Source organism: Leuresthes tenuis, unplaced genomic scaffold (genome assembly GCF_036924035.1).
Source record: "Leuresthes tenuis unplaced genomic scaffold, fLeuTen1.0.hap1 SCAF_19, whole genome shotgun sequence".
NCBI classification, from domain to species: Eukaryota; Metazoa; Chordata; class Actinopteri; order Atheriniformes; family Atherinopsidae; genus Leuresthes; species Leuresthes tenuis.
Genome location: NW_027325373.1, coordinates 28,050,676 through 28,066,192, shown reverse-complemented (window position 1 = coordinate 28,066,192; position 15,517 = coordinate 28,050,676). Strand labels below are relative to the sequence as shown.

General features: G+C 39.5%; 1 protein-coding gene across 1 annotated transcript in view; it reads left to right on the top strand.

Annotated features, from left to right (window-relative positions):
* Nucleotides 1-15,517, top strand: part of crb2a (crumbs cell polarity complex component 2a) — an 85,958-nt gene that overhangs the window by 53,517 nt on the left and 16,924 nt on the right. Inside the window, exons 8-10 of the mRNA XM_072371543.1 lie at nucleotides 3,356-3,927; nucleotides 8,815-8,980; nucleotides 10,570-11,440. Of these exons, the coding sequence (XP_072227644.1) occupies nucleotides 3,356-3,927; nucleotides 8,815-8,980; nucleotides 10,570-11,440 (1,609 nt within the window). The remainder of the gene's footprint in view (nucleotides 1-3,355; nucleotides 3,928-8,814; nucleotides 8,981-10,569; nucleotides 11,441-15,517) is intronic.

The following is a 15,517-nucleotide window of genomic DNA, read 5'->3' as shown; positions in this document are numbered from 1 at the left end:
CTGCAGCATTTTGGATCAGCTGGAGGCTTTTCAGAGAATATGTGGGACAGCCCAATAATAAAAAAATGACAGTAGTCCAATCTTGAAGTAACAAATGCATGGATTAGTTTTTTCTGCATCACCTTGAGACAGGATGTTCCTGATTTTGGCAATATTACGTAGGTGAAAGAAGGCAGTCCTAGAAACCTGATTTATATGTGTCAAATGATAAATTCTGGATCCAAAATAACCCCAATACAAGGTTCTTTACTGTAGTACTAGAAGCCAAGGAAATACCATTATTTCTAGAGTATATAATCTAGAGTAATCATATAGCCAGACAATTTCTCCCTGAAGCACTTAGGACCAAAGATAACAACTTCAGTTTTGTCTGAATTTAGAAGCAGACAGTTCTGAGTCATCCAAGTCTTTAATACAGGCTTGTAGTCTATTGGTTTCATCTGATTTAAATAAATAAATAAATGTTAAATCATTAACATATATTTATCTATTAAATATTTTCTTGCCGGGCTGCACAGTGGTGTGGTGGTTAGCACCGTCACCTCACAGCAAAAGAGTTCCAGGTTCAATCCCTGCCTGGGACTTTTCTGTGTAGAGTTTGCATGTTCTCCCTGTGTATGCGTGGGTTCTCTCCAGGTACTCCGGCTTCCTCCCACCATCCAAAAACATGCATGTCAGGTTAATTGGTGACTCCAAATTGTCCGTAGGAGTGAGCGTGTGCGTTCATTGTTGTTTGTCTCATTTGTCTCTATGCGGCCCTGTGATGGACTGGCGACCTGTCCAGGGTGTACCCCGCCTTTCGCCCGATGACTGCTGGGATAGGCTCCAGCCCACCCGCTACCCGATTAACGGACTGTCGGTATAGAAAATGGATGGATATTTTCTTGCTATACTACTCAGTGGCATTACATTCTCTCACCTGCACTTGGCTGTTTTCTTTTTAAAAAATAACGTATGTCTATAAATGGAAAAGCAGACATTTGCAAAGGGTTTAATGTTCCAGTGTTTAAGATACAAGACGAATAAGAAAATTAAACGTTTTTTATTAAACTGTTATTAATGTCTCTATGTGACTACTTTTCAATGTGTTATCTGGTAAGAGATTATGCAAAAATTGCACCAGCGTCATCGCTACTCTCCCGTTGCCATGGAAATTCAAAACACAGCAGGCAAGCAGTCACAAAAATAATAAAATAAAAATCCAGTGAACAGCGACATCGACTCTTGACATTAGAGTGTCCAGATGCATCAACTGCCGTAGGTGCGACAGCTGTCGTATCACTCACACACTAGCTGAAGGTAGTTGGAGTGTCTGTTCTGAGTTTAGGGCAGTGATGTCAAACTCCAGTCCTGGAGGATTGCTGTCCTGCAGGTTTTACACACCTGATTCAGATCAATGCCTCATTTGCTGGTTTGTGCAGAATTTAACAATCTCTCGAAGAGATCCATTTAATCTGAATCAGGTGTGTTGCAGCAGGGAAACATCTAAAACCTGCAGTACAGCGGCCCTCGAGGACTGGAGTTTGACATACCTGGTTTAGGGGTATCAGGGTATCGGGGGCATTTACAGAAACCAAAATCGGACCTTATTTGAATCTGGTTTTCTCAGTTTTTTTTTTGTTGTTGATTCAAACAACAAAAAAAATTGAAAAAACGGTCTGTTTATTGTTTTTTTCTTCAAAATGTAAAAAAGGCAAGGGTGAAAGTGATAACTAACATAATTTCAGCTACTTAAAAATAAAAATATCCTGACAGCTCTGATGAGCTTGGGGTTCATCTATATGATATACCTCAACATCCCGCTTTTAGGGCCGTTTATGCTTCTCCATCATTTCGACAATATAGCTACAGCCTGACATGCACCTCCAAAAAATTCTAACTACACGTCGCATAGACCGCTCAGAACGTAATTTCCGGCAGTTGCTTTTTCTGGTCTTAATGGCTGTATACAGTGAAGAAGCGTGTTGATTTGTTCATCCAGGTTGTAAATTCACAACCAGTAAATTCACCCCAGCCTCGACAGGTCGTACAGACCACCTCCACAAACGTCTTCGCTGTCGCCTGCGCTTCAACATTTGCAATATGAGCATTTGTTCTTCAAAATTGATGAGCTCCAACTGCAAATACAGCTGCTCCACCTCGGTTGCCATTGTTTACTGTTGTTAACTCTGACCTAGGATATAGGCGATAACACGTGTGTCACTGTTGAACTAAAGCCAACGCTTCAGACGCCTTAACGTGTGTACTGTGGATAGCCTACAGCAGCAGCACCAGGAAAAGAGTCAGCTGTTACACATAGTCCACATGAGAGCTGTCAGGATATTTTTATTTTTAAGTAGCTGAAATTATTCAGCTACCGTCACCCTAATTTTTTGGTGTACACTCAATACTGGTGTCTGTATGCACACATTTTTCAGTCTTTATGTAGGCGTAGGCGACACGGTTAAGACGTATTAGTATAGTTCGCTGGCATAAAATGCCGCTGATGTTAGGGGGCACATCAGCCAGAGCTGTAGTGGGTGTGTGAGTGAGACTGCTGCCTGCTGAGTTGCAGGAAGAAGGATCCGAAGTGCCCGAGTTTTGGCAACAAAAACCCACTGGGCAACAACTTATCTTGCCGCTGGGCAACAACTTAACTCTTTGCAATTGAATAGCTAGCACTATCTCCTAGCGCCGTAGCTTATCATGCTACGCATCATTACAAGCCTATTCTGCGAACTGAAACGTAAGCAGAGGCATTGATCAAATCGTCTTGTGGTCAATTACTGTTTAACAGATATGACAGATTATGTCAAGGTCCTAAAATAAAGCATTACCTGGGCATTAGTGTTACCACACATTGCTGTATGTGTGTGGTTCTAACAGCTGCACCGTAGGTTATCAGCTCTGCTTCTAGGAACAATGTTAAGTACTCTCGGGCTGCATTTTTTTATTTATAAAACAGGAGGCACCCACCCACCAATCAGAGACAAGAGATGCATGCAGGGAGGTTGTGCTGGATTTTACTGGCCCATTTGAGCGTGTTACCATTTTCCCCATCTCCAAACAAAACAGGTTTGCGAAAAAAAAACTTATGTACGATTTGAGGACTAACTGACTAGAATGGGCTAAGGCAAGTTTTGGATGGGTTTAAGCCCGCCCAAAAAAGGGCTATCCTCACCACTGGAATACTGTTAACTGTTTAGTTTCAATGCCATAAGTCATTAAGATATAATAACATTCTCCTCATGATAGGATCTGAAAATATATGGAAGATCATTTCTTCTCGCACTAACTCTGTGCATCTAAAAGTAATTAAACTGCCATAGCCTTGTTTTTATTTAATAACTCTAATCTTCTGATTGTTCCTTGACAGAATTCCTATCCTTGACCTACAGCCATGAGGACACAATGAGTTTCAGTGCCTTTGATATAAGTAGGAGCCACGGGAGCAACTTCAGTGTGTCTTTCTTCTTGAAATCATTAAAACTAGATGGGCTGCTTTTCCAGCTAAGGAGACCCTCGGTGGAAAGTGAGGGAGAGGTCTACTTCTCAGTCTACCTGGGAATGGGAAGAGTTTTTGTTAGCTCTCTGCCTAACAGCAGTCCATTGACAGCTCCGATATTTATAACCACTGGTGAGAAGCAGTTTTTATATGTGGAAGTCAAACACAGACAGGTGATTTTTTATCATGCAGACCTTCTCTATAGAATAGGAGAGATTCCTGAGGTGACTGTTAACAGTGGAGATCAGGTCTATGTTGGAGGACTTCCCAGCGACTTGGACTCTGATAAATGGGGGGGACATTTTAAAGGCTGTCTCCAAGATCTTCGTTTAGACTCAGTACATTTGGATCTGGATGGCTTGAAAACCTCAAATGAAGAAGTTTATTCACCAAGTGATGCTGAAAATGTGATGAAGGGCTGCATCAGCGATGATACATGCAAGGTAAGAAATACTTCCCTTGTCTGCTTTGTCTTTCAGTACTGTATGAGTAAGTTAAAATGTGTTTATTTTCAGGGGCACTTCCTTCAATAATGTTTATGTTTCTGTATTTAGCAGACGCTTTTATCCAAAGCGACTTACAAATGAAGATATAACAAGCTATGTAAAAAGCTAACAATAAACTACATAGAAGGAACCCAGGAGTCCGACTCTGTCAGAGGTGACAGAGTAGAGATAGGGTGCAGGCATAGAAGGAAGTGCAGAAAGAGATAATCATATATTCATGCAGAACACTATTGCAATTTAATGATATTCTGTAATATTTCCTAGTTGTTATACCATGTGGAAATACTGTGAATTACTAACAAAGGATCTTTCATAGCCACTAAAATTGAGGAAAAACCTTCAAATAACAGTAGCACACATTCCTCCACATTGTGAGGAAGAAAGGCTCTGGATGTCACCAAAAAATTGGGATTTTTCTGTTCATGATTGTGGTAATGCACTTCAGGCACTTTCACATCAGCTTTGCATCTTTATATCTCATTTCAAACAGTCTTTGGCATTATTTAAAAAATTTTTCAGCAGCTCAAAATAAAAGCAAGTAATATTTATCACAGAGACTGGTAACACAATTTACCATATTTCCTAAGCATAAAAAGAGGCCTTTATTTACTACATCTTTAACTTTAGGATGCTAGGCCTTTTTGACAGGTAAGCTTTTACTTCTAATTCTCTTTGTTTTAAGTATGACTTTTCATATTTTTCTACAGTTCCCAATTTGTTTCCTCTGGGAGTGCATGCTGGTGGGCCATGCCGGTTGACATAGTGTACTATTTGTGTGTTCATATTCAAGTCACTCGCTGTCCACTCTGTGACGGTCAGCTATCTTGACACGGAGTAGAAAGCCCCCACCTTCTTTTTCAGTTTCAGATTTATTTTTCACCTTCAGATCCTTTTATTTTTACACTTTCAGATTACCTTTTTTTCAGTTTGAAACTTTTGGCCCTGATCTAGTGTGAGGAGCAGGGCTTCAGATTACAAGGGTGTGGAATCATGAATGAAAGCTAACTAAAGGGGATCCCTCTTTCATGTTGCCTTCAGGAAATGTGGGAACTGTAACGACTTATTTGACACCTCTTATACACCATATTAATGTGATTTCTAGTAAACATAACATGTGCCACTGACAAAGTTTGGTTGTTTGATAGAGATGTCCCGATCCAGATTTTTTTGCCTCCGATTAATTGCGATACTGATCCGATACCGATACAGAACGGAATTATGGTAACAAACAGTAAGTTTCATTGTGTGGAAAAGACTGGGATCATTCTTTTGTGCAAGGCAACATCAGACTTGACATTTCTTTCCTATTTTTTTAAAACAAACAAACAGATATAAATATATTGATTTACTTATTTATTTAATAACTGTGCAAACAATATTAACCATATAAATATAACAAGTGTAACTGGTTCAGTCAGTGCAATTAGGGATTCAAAATCCAATGTCAAAGAAAATATTAAATAATAAAGGAGCTGAAATTGAGAAAAAAACAATAGCTTCATTAGCTTGGTTGGTAACTTTCAAAATAAATAGCAATCAGCTCTTTATATAGTTTTGTGCAAATGGGGATTAAACATCCATTGCAAAAGCATCTGAACAAAACAATAGTTTCTCTGGCTTGGTCAAAACTAAGAAAAAAATCAGAGGTAGTCCCAACTTATTGTTTTCACTACTAGAGGGAGCACAAGACTCTTGAATGAATGTCAATTCTGGACAGGACAAGGGGAAAAAATAAATAAATCGCGATATGGATCGGCCCATTGTAACTGATACCCGATCTCGGATTTTCTTTGATATCAGTACCGATATCTGATCCAAATATCGGATCGGTGCATCCCTATTATTTAAGCCATTTGGGTTGACACTACACAAACAGCAGTGTAAGAGTGATAAAATAGGCTTAATTGATCAGTAGTCTCAGCCATGCTTCAGAAATTAACATTTCCCTACCCCACAAAGTATTACGTACAGTAGCTCACTTCAAAATTATGTTCTCCCAGTCATCCTGCCAGTGTTTAATAAGGGGGGCACTCAGTATGCGTGCTTATCTCAATACTTGTACTTGTACTTGTGTACTTGTGAAATGGCCTTAGTAGCAGCCAAAGCACAGTTCCAGTTTAAAGTACACATTGAGACACAGCTAATTACTCTGCACAAATGAAGGAAGCTCACTGGCTGTGTTGACTACCAACTGCCTGATCAGTGCAAATCTACCCCGGCAACTTCATGGTGGCACAAGCTTTGTCTTGGTGAGTGGTTATCTCATTTGCCGCTGCCTGTTATGCATTTGTCGTGGGTAAACATGAAGTATAAAAGGTTTTAAATAAAATTTTTCAACTCCCACGTTTCCTGAAGGCAACATGACAGAAGGCCCCCCTTCAACTTGGTGTCACTGATGATTCCACACCCTTGTAAGCTGAAGCCCCACCCCTCATGCTAGATCTTGGCCAAAAGTTTGAAACTGAAAAAAAAAGAAACTATAGAGAGGATCTGAAGGTAAAAAATAAATCTGGAGTTAAAGCTGCTGCCCCTGCAACCCCTGGATAAGCGGTAGATGATGGATGGATGAATAGATAAAATCTGAAACTGAAGAAAAAGTTTTAAATTTGAAAAAATATATAAGTGAAAATTTGAATGAAAAAGTATTTTGAAAAAAGAAATTTTAACTTTTTTTTTACTTTTTAAAAAAATGAATTACAATTCAAAAGACTCTTTTTTTAAATTAGTAAAATAAGGTTAAACTATTTGAAATCAGGCTACATTCACACTGCTGGTCTTAGATGTCATAGAAGGAGGATAATAGAAAAATATTTTGCAAGCCACTGTATATTTTTAATTGGACTGAGATCTAGACTGGAGAGTACCTAGAGAACCTAGAGAAAACCCACGTGTACACAGGGAGAACATGCAAACTCAACACAAAAAGGCCCCAGCTAGGAGTTGAACCTGGAACCTTCTTGCTGTGAGGCAACGGTGCTAACCACCACACCACCATGCAGACTATCCTATTTCCCAACTTTAGAAATAATACTTCCAATCTGAACCCTCTTTTAAGACCCCCACCACCTGTCTGACTTGAGGCCCATGGTCCTGCTTTCACTGTTAGCTGTCTTCTGGATGTCATGGACAGGGAGTCAAATTTTTAGTGGACCTGAAGAGAGGTCATGGGTTTTGTTCTGGACCCCACTAAGGGATTTACCACTCCCATTCAGAGAAGTCTGGGGCCCCTGGGGGCTCCCGTACCTTCCATGGGCATGGCTTCCCTGGGTGGCTTGATGACTCATCTGACTTACCCGTGACTGCCTCAATTGCCTCCTGCTTATCAGCCTGTTTCTGCTCTCTCATCTGTACCGGTTCGTCTGCTTTCATGCAGTATTTCACGGCCAACCGAGTTGTTTCTAAATGAGCTTTGACCTCTTTCGGGATCATCCTTATTCACATATGGTTTCTTCTTTGCATGACAGAGCTTTCACCTATATTTGTGAATGGCATGGCAGATGCTTCTTACTTCTGAGGGATTCTGCCTTTCTAGTTTACTCATTTTATGCCTAGTTATGTTATTGACCTACTCATTTTTGCAACATGTTCCTCTAGCTGTTTCTTTTAAGTATTACAAATTTTTTAAAACCTTTGTATTTTGCCCGATTACAACTTTTTTTTTAAGAATGTGTTGCTGACATTGAATTCAAGAATAGCTTTTGTGTTTCATTAAATGATAAAATGTCTCACTTTTAAAACTATTACGATTATGAGTAGAATATTGGTTTATTAGATTTGCAAGTCATTGCATTCTGTTTTAAATTTATATTTTACACAGTGTTTTTTGGAATTGTTTTTTTTACCTGAAAATGCATCAGGAGTTTTAGCCCAACCACAGAGCTGTCACAAAGTGTGGCGTGGAGGTGATGAAGGACCCGAATGCAGATATATAAATGAAAACTTGATTTACTCCAATGACTGTAACAAAAAACGCAGCTGAGCCAGAATACCAAAAATCTAAACTGACAAAACAAAACTTAAGGAACAAACAAAAAACTGACTATGACTATACCCGGCATGAACAAGGACAAACCTGATACGACATGAATGACGGTGATAATGACAACTTGCAGTGAAGCTGATCGCAGGGCAGGAGAGACTGAGGAAAAAAGTGGCATAACATTGCAAAACTAAAGACTAGATAGAAACCTAATACTTAACCAAAATATCCCAAATATAAGACTCCAAACATAAAGGAAACATGACAAGAGGGTGCGAGAAAATTTGCACCTTACAAACTATTGGCTTTGTCTTACAATCACACTCCAACCAAGTAGATGACAAAATGTTAGATGTCATTTGTCTCCCATAGAGGAAGACGAATAAGAAAAAAATTACGAAGAATAAGAAGATCAGACCAGCCCTTATGAAATAGAGGGGTTGATTTCATCCAACAATTTCTTCTGGCAACCACTCTCATATGGACGCTCAAATATTTTCATCCAATTGAACTGATTGCGATTCGTGTGCATATAGGACAAGAGGGTGTATTTGAGGTGCATGGGCACCAATATATTTCATTTTTTAAAATATTCTTTCCATTTATACTTATGAACCTTTATGATTATGTTATGTTCAACATTATCTCTAATGTGTCATATATGATTTGACTTGTAAAAATGTGATAACAATATATTAGATGAAGTATGTATGAAAAATTAATTTAATTGTCTTCTTTATAGTCTTCCTCAGTTGTGTTAAAACTCCTCTAAAAATAATGTAATGATACAGTATCTCAGTTCCTTTCTCCCAGATTAATTAACACATTCATGCTTCCCACTGCAGATCAAGCCTTGTCAAAATGGAGGAGAATGCTTTATCATTTTCAACGATTTTGCTTGCTCTTGTTTGGCAAAATACACGGGGAAGACCTGCGAAACACATGTCTGGTGTGTTAGTGATCCTTGTGTCAATGGCGGCCATTGTGTGGACCTTCCTGATGGATATGAATGTAAGAAATTTGCATAATCCTACAAACTTTGACTGATCAGAAATTAGAAAACACATTAAATAGTTTTGGGCAATGCCACTCATTACACTGCAATTAAATTGCACCTTTGTAGTTTCCAGATTAAACTTTTTCATGAGGATGAAACTTAACAATGGTCATATGGCTTTAGATAAAGAACACATTTTCCTTTAACAATAACAAATGGTAAGCATGGCTGGATTACAGTCCTAAAAGGCCAACTGGGGAAAAAAATATGTTGGGTCCCTAATGACCCCTGAAAGCTTTGTTATACACCCATACAGTATTTTTTCTTTCAATGGCTGATTGACACAAAATTTTGCTGGCAGCAGTGTAATTGATTAGCCATTTTCAAGCACAAAAGCCAAAACTTTACTTTATTTAACATGCAGCTATGTAATGTAAATATTTTCTTGGTTTCTGTGAAAGTATGTCAAGCTTTTTTCATTCAATTTGTTTGTCAATTTATTTGTCTAGCTAGAAATAAGAGAAGAGAAGAAGAAGTTAAGAGAATTGGACCGGCATTGTGAGCGGCGCGTTGTGAGCGGCGCGTTGTGAGCGGCGCGTTGTGAGCGGCGCGTTGTGAGCGGCGCGTTGTGAGCGGCGCGTTGTGAGCGGCGCGTTGTGAGCGGCGCGTTGTGAGCGGCGCGTTGTGAGCGGCGCGTTGTGAGCTTCGTGAGCGTCGTGAGCTTCAAGGGTTGAGAAAGGCTCAATTTTATGCAAATGAGCAGTGACGCGACGCAACGACAGCCAATTAGGGCCGATCTGGATTTCGAAGGCGGAAAAAAGGCGAAAAAAAGGTGGAAAAAAGCGGAAAAGGGCGGAAAACGGCATAGCGCAAACACAAAGAAAGACAAAGAATGCCAAGAGTACGATCCATGGTGAAAGAGGGAACCGATGTATGGATGGATAATTATATATATCTGCTAGTTGCTATACATATAAGCCCCGTCCCTTTGGCCGCTTCCGGCTTCTCTGGCCGCTTCCGGCGGCAGAAGAAGTACAAGCGGCGGGTTGTGAGCGTCATGAGCGGCTGTGGTCGCTCACAACGCTTTTGGTGTGAGCCCCCGGTTAAACTCAGACACCGTCGCTAGACACGTCATAACTATAGACATTTAAAGGATAAAACTTTATCAAGTCCATTGTACTTGTATTTTTACAAACGTTATAATGTCTATGGTCATAACAGCAACAACAATGGCGGACTACAGGCTTGTACTACCTTTATCCATAGACATTATAAAGATTCTTTATATGCTTATGTGGTGTCCCTTTGTATATCAATGCTTTTTTTTTTAAATGCAGTTATTGTAACAACCCTAGACTTTGTGCTAAAGCAGCCATTGTCTTTCTATAAAATAAATTCTGCCAATGAGTCTCAGACAGAGATGAACATAGGTTGTTATCTGACTTGTGCCCTATGCCAGCAGAGATTAAGGAAATAGCAAAGAAAATGCTGGTGTGTAACTGGCTGTCTAACAATCAGATGTAAATACAATGTATGACTGATCCTTTTATAAGTTACATTTAAACACTACAGTAATAGAAAATATCTTTATGTTTGCTCTTAGGTTTATACAATGCCACGTTTGAGAATAATTCTCTGCAGTACAGTGCTGGAGGGACCCTGGCTGAACCAATTTCTAATATTTACATGGAGCTACGGACAAGATCAGAGAATGCTGTGCTCCTGAGGGCCACCTGGGGCTCTGACCTGGTGATAGTGGGTGTGCTGGACTTCTCAATCTGGGTGAAGATCCAGACTGCCAGCAACAATGAGTTGCTGACCTTAAAAGGAACCCGTCAAGTGGCTGATGGACTCTGGCATCGCGTGAACGTCTCTATGGTTGAGAGGGACCACAAAGTTTCCCCTTGGATCATCACTGTTGATGGAATCACAGATGCTAGCAGTGCACCAGAGTACATGAGTAGTGTTTACTTTCTCAACAAGGAAGGGGCTATGCTAGCTGTCGCTGAGAGCTTCATTGGCTGCTTGGGTACATTGAGGTTAGGAGGAATCTATCTCCCTTTCGGGGATGAAAAAGACCGCCCGCAGCTCTCTAAATTTAATTTAGTTGGAAAACCAAAAATTAATTTGGGCTGTACCAGTGCCCCAGTTTGTGATTCAGATCCTTGTCTAAATGGAGCCAAATGTGAAGACCTCTTCAATGAATTTGCCTGTTTGTGTGACTTTGGTTGGGAGGGACAACAGTGTGAGACAGACAGTGATGATTGCGCATCTCAGCCCTGTGTTTATGGCAGCTGTAAGGATTACTTAGCTGGTTTTGAGTGTCACTGCGACCCTGGGTATGGTGGTACAATGTGTGATGAGGATTTTGACGACTGTGAACATCATGCTTGTGAACATGGAGGGACATGTCAAGATGGAATCAACATGTACACCTGTGTATGCCCCAAGGATTACAGTGGTCCTCGCTGCCAGTGAGTGCTCACTCATATATCATTTCTTTGTGTAGTCTGCATATGCTGTCAAGGAAAAAAAAAAAACTCTCCCAAATCTTAGATTTTCCGTATCAGTGCATAATAAGAAAAAACATCTGGTCATTAACAGGTCTTAATCCTTTCAGGTCCTGCTTCACCACTGGATTTTTAAGCGACTATCTTATTGAAAATTTGCAGAAGAAAACCTGCAAGAGCCAAATCTACCACTCAGTTTAGCTATATAATACTAAAAATAGTATATGTTTAGCCATACCATAACTTTTTAAAATTTTGATACGTTTGCTTTAGGTACCGTCTCCATCATTGGTTTAAAACAGTTATCCTTATTATTAGTGACTCAAGGAAATTAATAAGTGGAAGTTGCATCTGAATAAACCACAAGCCTTATGGAACATTGTCCTTTGAAGTAACTTTGCCATAATGGACAGCACAACTTTTGACAACAGTCACAGACTGTATGACTCTTGCCAAACATGGTGCTGTCCATCAGCACAAACTCATCATATTAACTGTGAAGCACAGTATTTGAGGGAGTGACCATTTGGGTTTGCGGTACAGCCTATGGATCGGCAGTCATGTTTTTGGTTGGCGAACAAGTTAATCTTTTGCCACCACATGTGAATTGTGTTAAAGACTAATGTAAGTACTCCATATAACATTTTTTTTCTATTTTAATCTTTAACAGGAATTAAAAGTTGGGGCAAATCCACGTGGTTTTTGTAAGCATAATTTTTCATTGTTATGTTTGCACCACTAAACATAAGCAAGACCCTATGTAAAACTAGCTAAGCCAGGGTTTATATCACAGGTGGCCACGTTAACTTGATAAAAGACAGAAAACTTCCACCAAACTTTTCCGAGAGGTGACCTTTTGAGATAAGAGAACCAATGAAAGGAGAGGGATGGAAGGGTTGTAAACTGATAAAAAGCCTATTAGAGACCTTGTGTGCAGAGAATGATTGCTGTGTAAAAAATTAACAGGTTCATGATGGCAAGGACCAAAGCTAAACGCAAACACAAAGAAGAAAAAATAGTGTATGAGAAACCTACTGATCCATCATGTACTTCTCAGTCTCTTATTCGTGAGACTCCCGTAACAATAAGTCAAGATTCAACAGCGAAGTGTCTCTTCAGAAAGAGTGTGTGGAAGGTGAGGCTATGTGTTCAAGTACAAAAGGGATTGTCTTTTTTTCAAGATTCAAGAAGCTTTATTTATCCTGAGGGAAATTGCTGTGCAACAGTTATGACACAAGAGGGAAAGTAATCAAATGAACTAAAATAAAAATAAAATAAAGCTAACATAAAATAACATAAGTAACTGAATACAATCTGTGCAGTGTGCAATTTAGCAGCCTCAATAAAAAACAATATATACAAACATACAAACATGATTTGGAGAAAGTGACACAGGGATCCTCTCCAGACCCAGGCTCAGGTTGAAGATGGGCGGTAGGACTCCACTCAGCTGGGCTGCATAGGTTTTGAGGACCCTCAGGCTGACACCATTGGCACCTGCTGCCTTGCCTGGGTGGAGTCTGCACAGCTCTTTCCTCACCTGCTCTGCTGTGAGGGTTTGTGTGTTGATGAGGGAGGGGGGATGTGATGATGGCGGGAGAGAAAGAACAGGTCAGGCATAGTCAGGGAGGAACGATGGGGGAGGGGTGACAGCAGGGCTGGAGGTTTGAAGGTGGATGGTTGTGGAGGGTGGGGTAGTCCAGAGCCCTCAAATCAAATCTATTGAAAAACAGATTCAGTTCATTGGCTCATTCAGGAAGCTTTGTATGTTAATGTTAAGGAAGATGAAGATAAGGAAGATGAAAAGTTGGGGTCTCTAACCATTGTAGGTACCATGATATCCAATTACTGTGTTGAAACTCACAATCCTTCATCATCTTTGGGGAGAGAGAGTTGGACTCAACTGGAAAAGGCAAAGCAGAAGAAGAGGGAATCCAGCCACCACCTGCTAAATGTCAGTGGCTGGAATCTCCCCTTTCTGGCACATAGCTAGCCCAAAGAAAGCAAGCCTTATCTCTTTATTGTAATCGATAACAGGTGCTTCTGGTTATTGGTTCTTCAGCATCAGTAAGTACATGGCGTCTCGGTTGGTTTCTTGTACAGTATTACTTATTCTTTTGTTTGTATTTAAATTTGGTCTTTGCCATCATGAACCTGGTTTCTTTTACATAGCCACCATTCTCTGTGTATGAGCTCTCTGACAGGCTTTTTATCAGTTTACCAAAAAAACATCTCCTTTCATTGGTTTTCCTATCTGAAATTTATTGGTGCATAAAAAAACTTAAACTTAAACTAAAATAAATGACAACAAGACAAGGAGACTAAATAATGGAGATCCCAGGGATCCCAGTGTCATAAAACTTGTAAACAAACTCAGTAAGCGTTCCCAATCTTGATGTTTGTAAGTAAAAAATGGGGTGTTAGAGTCAGATGACAAATCACAATCATGGATCTTGAGTCATTTATCTATCACCAAAATAGAAAAGTACAGTCATTAACTAATGTAAGAATTTAAATATTTATAGCAGACAAAAATACAATGCTTTTGCAGTCAAAGCAGCAGGGAAATCTGACATATATCTACATGTCCCCGGCATATGTCTGGGTTGTCTAATGTGTTAAACACACACAAACACCCATCTATATATACATATAAATACATATCAAACTACAGAGTAGAAAATCTGCATACAAAAACAGGTTTGAGGTGAAGAAGGACATATTTGACTTTCTGAGTGTGAGGGTAGGGTTTTAAAGGAAAGCAGTATGATATTTGAGGATAAAAACAAGGAAGCCAGCTCATAAATAGAACAAAATAAGTTCTTGGTTAAATATAGTAAAACACCCCCATACAGAGTATTTAGAGTAAAATATAAGGCCATCTCTCAGACAGCTAATTCAACAAACCTACAAGAAAATGACTGAAAAAAAAGAATCAAGGTGGTGCAATTCCTCAAAGCACAGACCTCAACCTGGCTGAAATGATGTGGTGGTACCTCAAAAGGGCTGTGCATAATGGAATGCCTGGAAATCTCAATTAACTAAAGCAATAAATTAAAGAAGTGTGGGCCAAATTTCCTCCATAAAAATGATGAGAAACTAATCAATTCAAACAGAAAACTATGATGTCTAGTTTTTCTGCTGAAGGTGGTTTTACAGGTCATGGAATCATGGGATGTACTTTTAGTTTTTCACATACTGCTTTTGCAGTTTGTTTTATTCTATTAAATATGTAATGATGTGGTGCAACATGCCCTGTTTTGTTTTTCTGCTTGACCTGGTAACGACCAGATGAAATTATATCCTTATATTTAAAATCTTAGATTTATATGGGGGACTGCTCTTGCCACTGGAATGACTTACACAAATGAAAATGCTACACAAGGTACTAAACAAATAGAACAAACAGGCACTGATCAAACAACATGCATCTTGTTTGATCTGTAGACTAAAGTGGGCCTCTTGATGTCCACTGCAAAATAACTCTCTATTTTAGTATTCATGAAGTATTTTTTAATTCAGTTCATTCACTTCAATTAAATTTGAGACAGGGTGCCCTTACTATGACAACTTGCTAGAAGTGAATCTAAAATGGATGTTGCCATCTTGCACTTGTAACACGTGACATGCTCCCATGTAACTTGGTAATTAGTTACGGTTCATCTCAAGGAGCGAGGGATGGTTGGTACAAGGTAGGTAACCAAAATTTATTTACACAACAGAAAATAACAAACCTCATTAGATTCTATCCCCTTCAAGCAATAAAGAGAATGACAAACCAAAAATAAAGTCTCTCAAAATTTAGGGATCAAGGTGGCAAAGTTTTAAGTTCAAGGTCCACAGTTCAAAGTTCACAGTTCAATTAAGTCAGACCAATAACCGTTTGATTAAAGTCCAGGTCTATATATGTACAGTCTACCCGGGAAGTGTGTGTGTGTTATTCTTTCGAAGCTTATCTGAACCAGATTAAGCATTCCACGCCGAGGGTGGAGGTGAAGACTGAGAATCCCTTTCCAATCCCTGGTTGGTGTCAATCCCGCA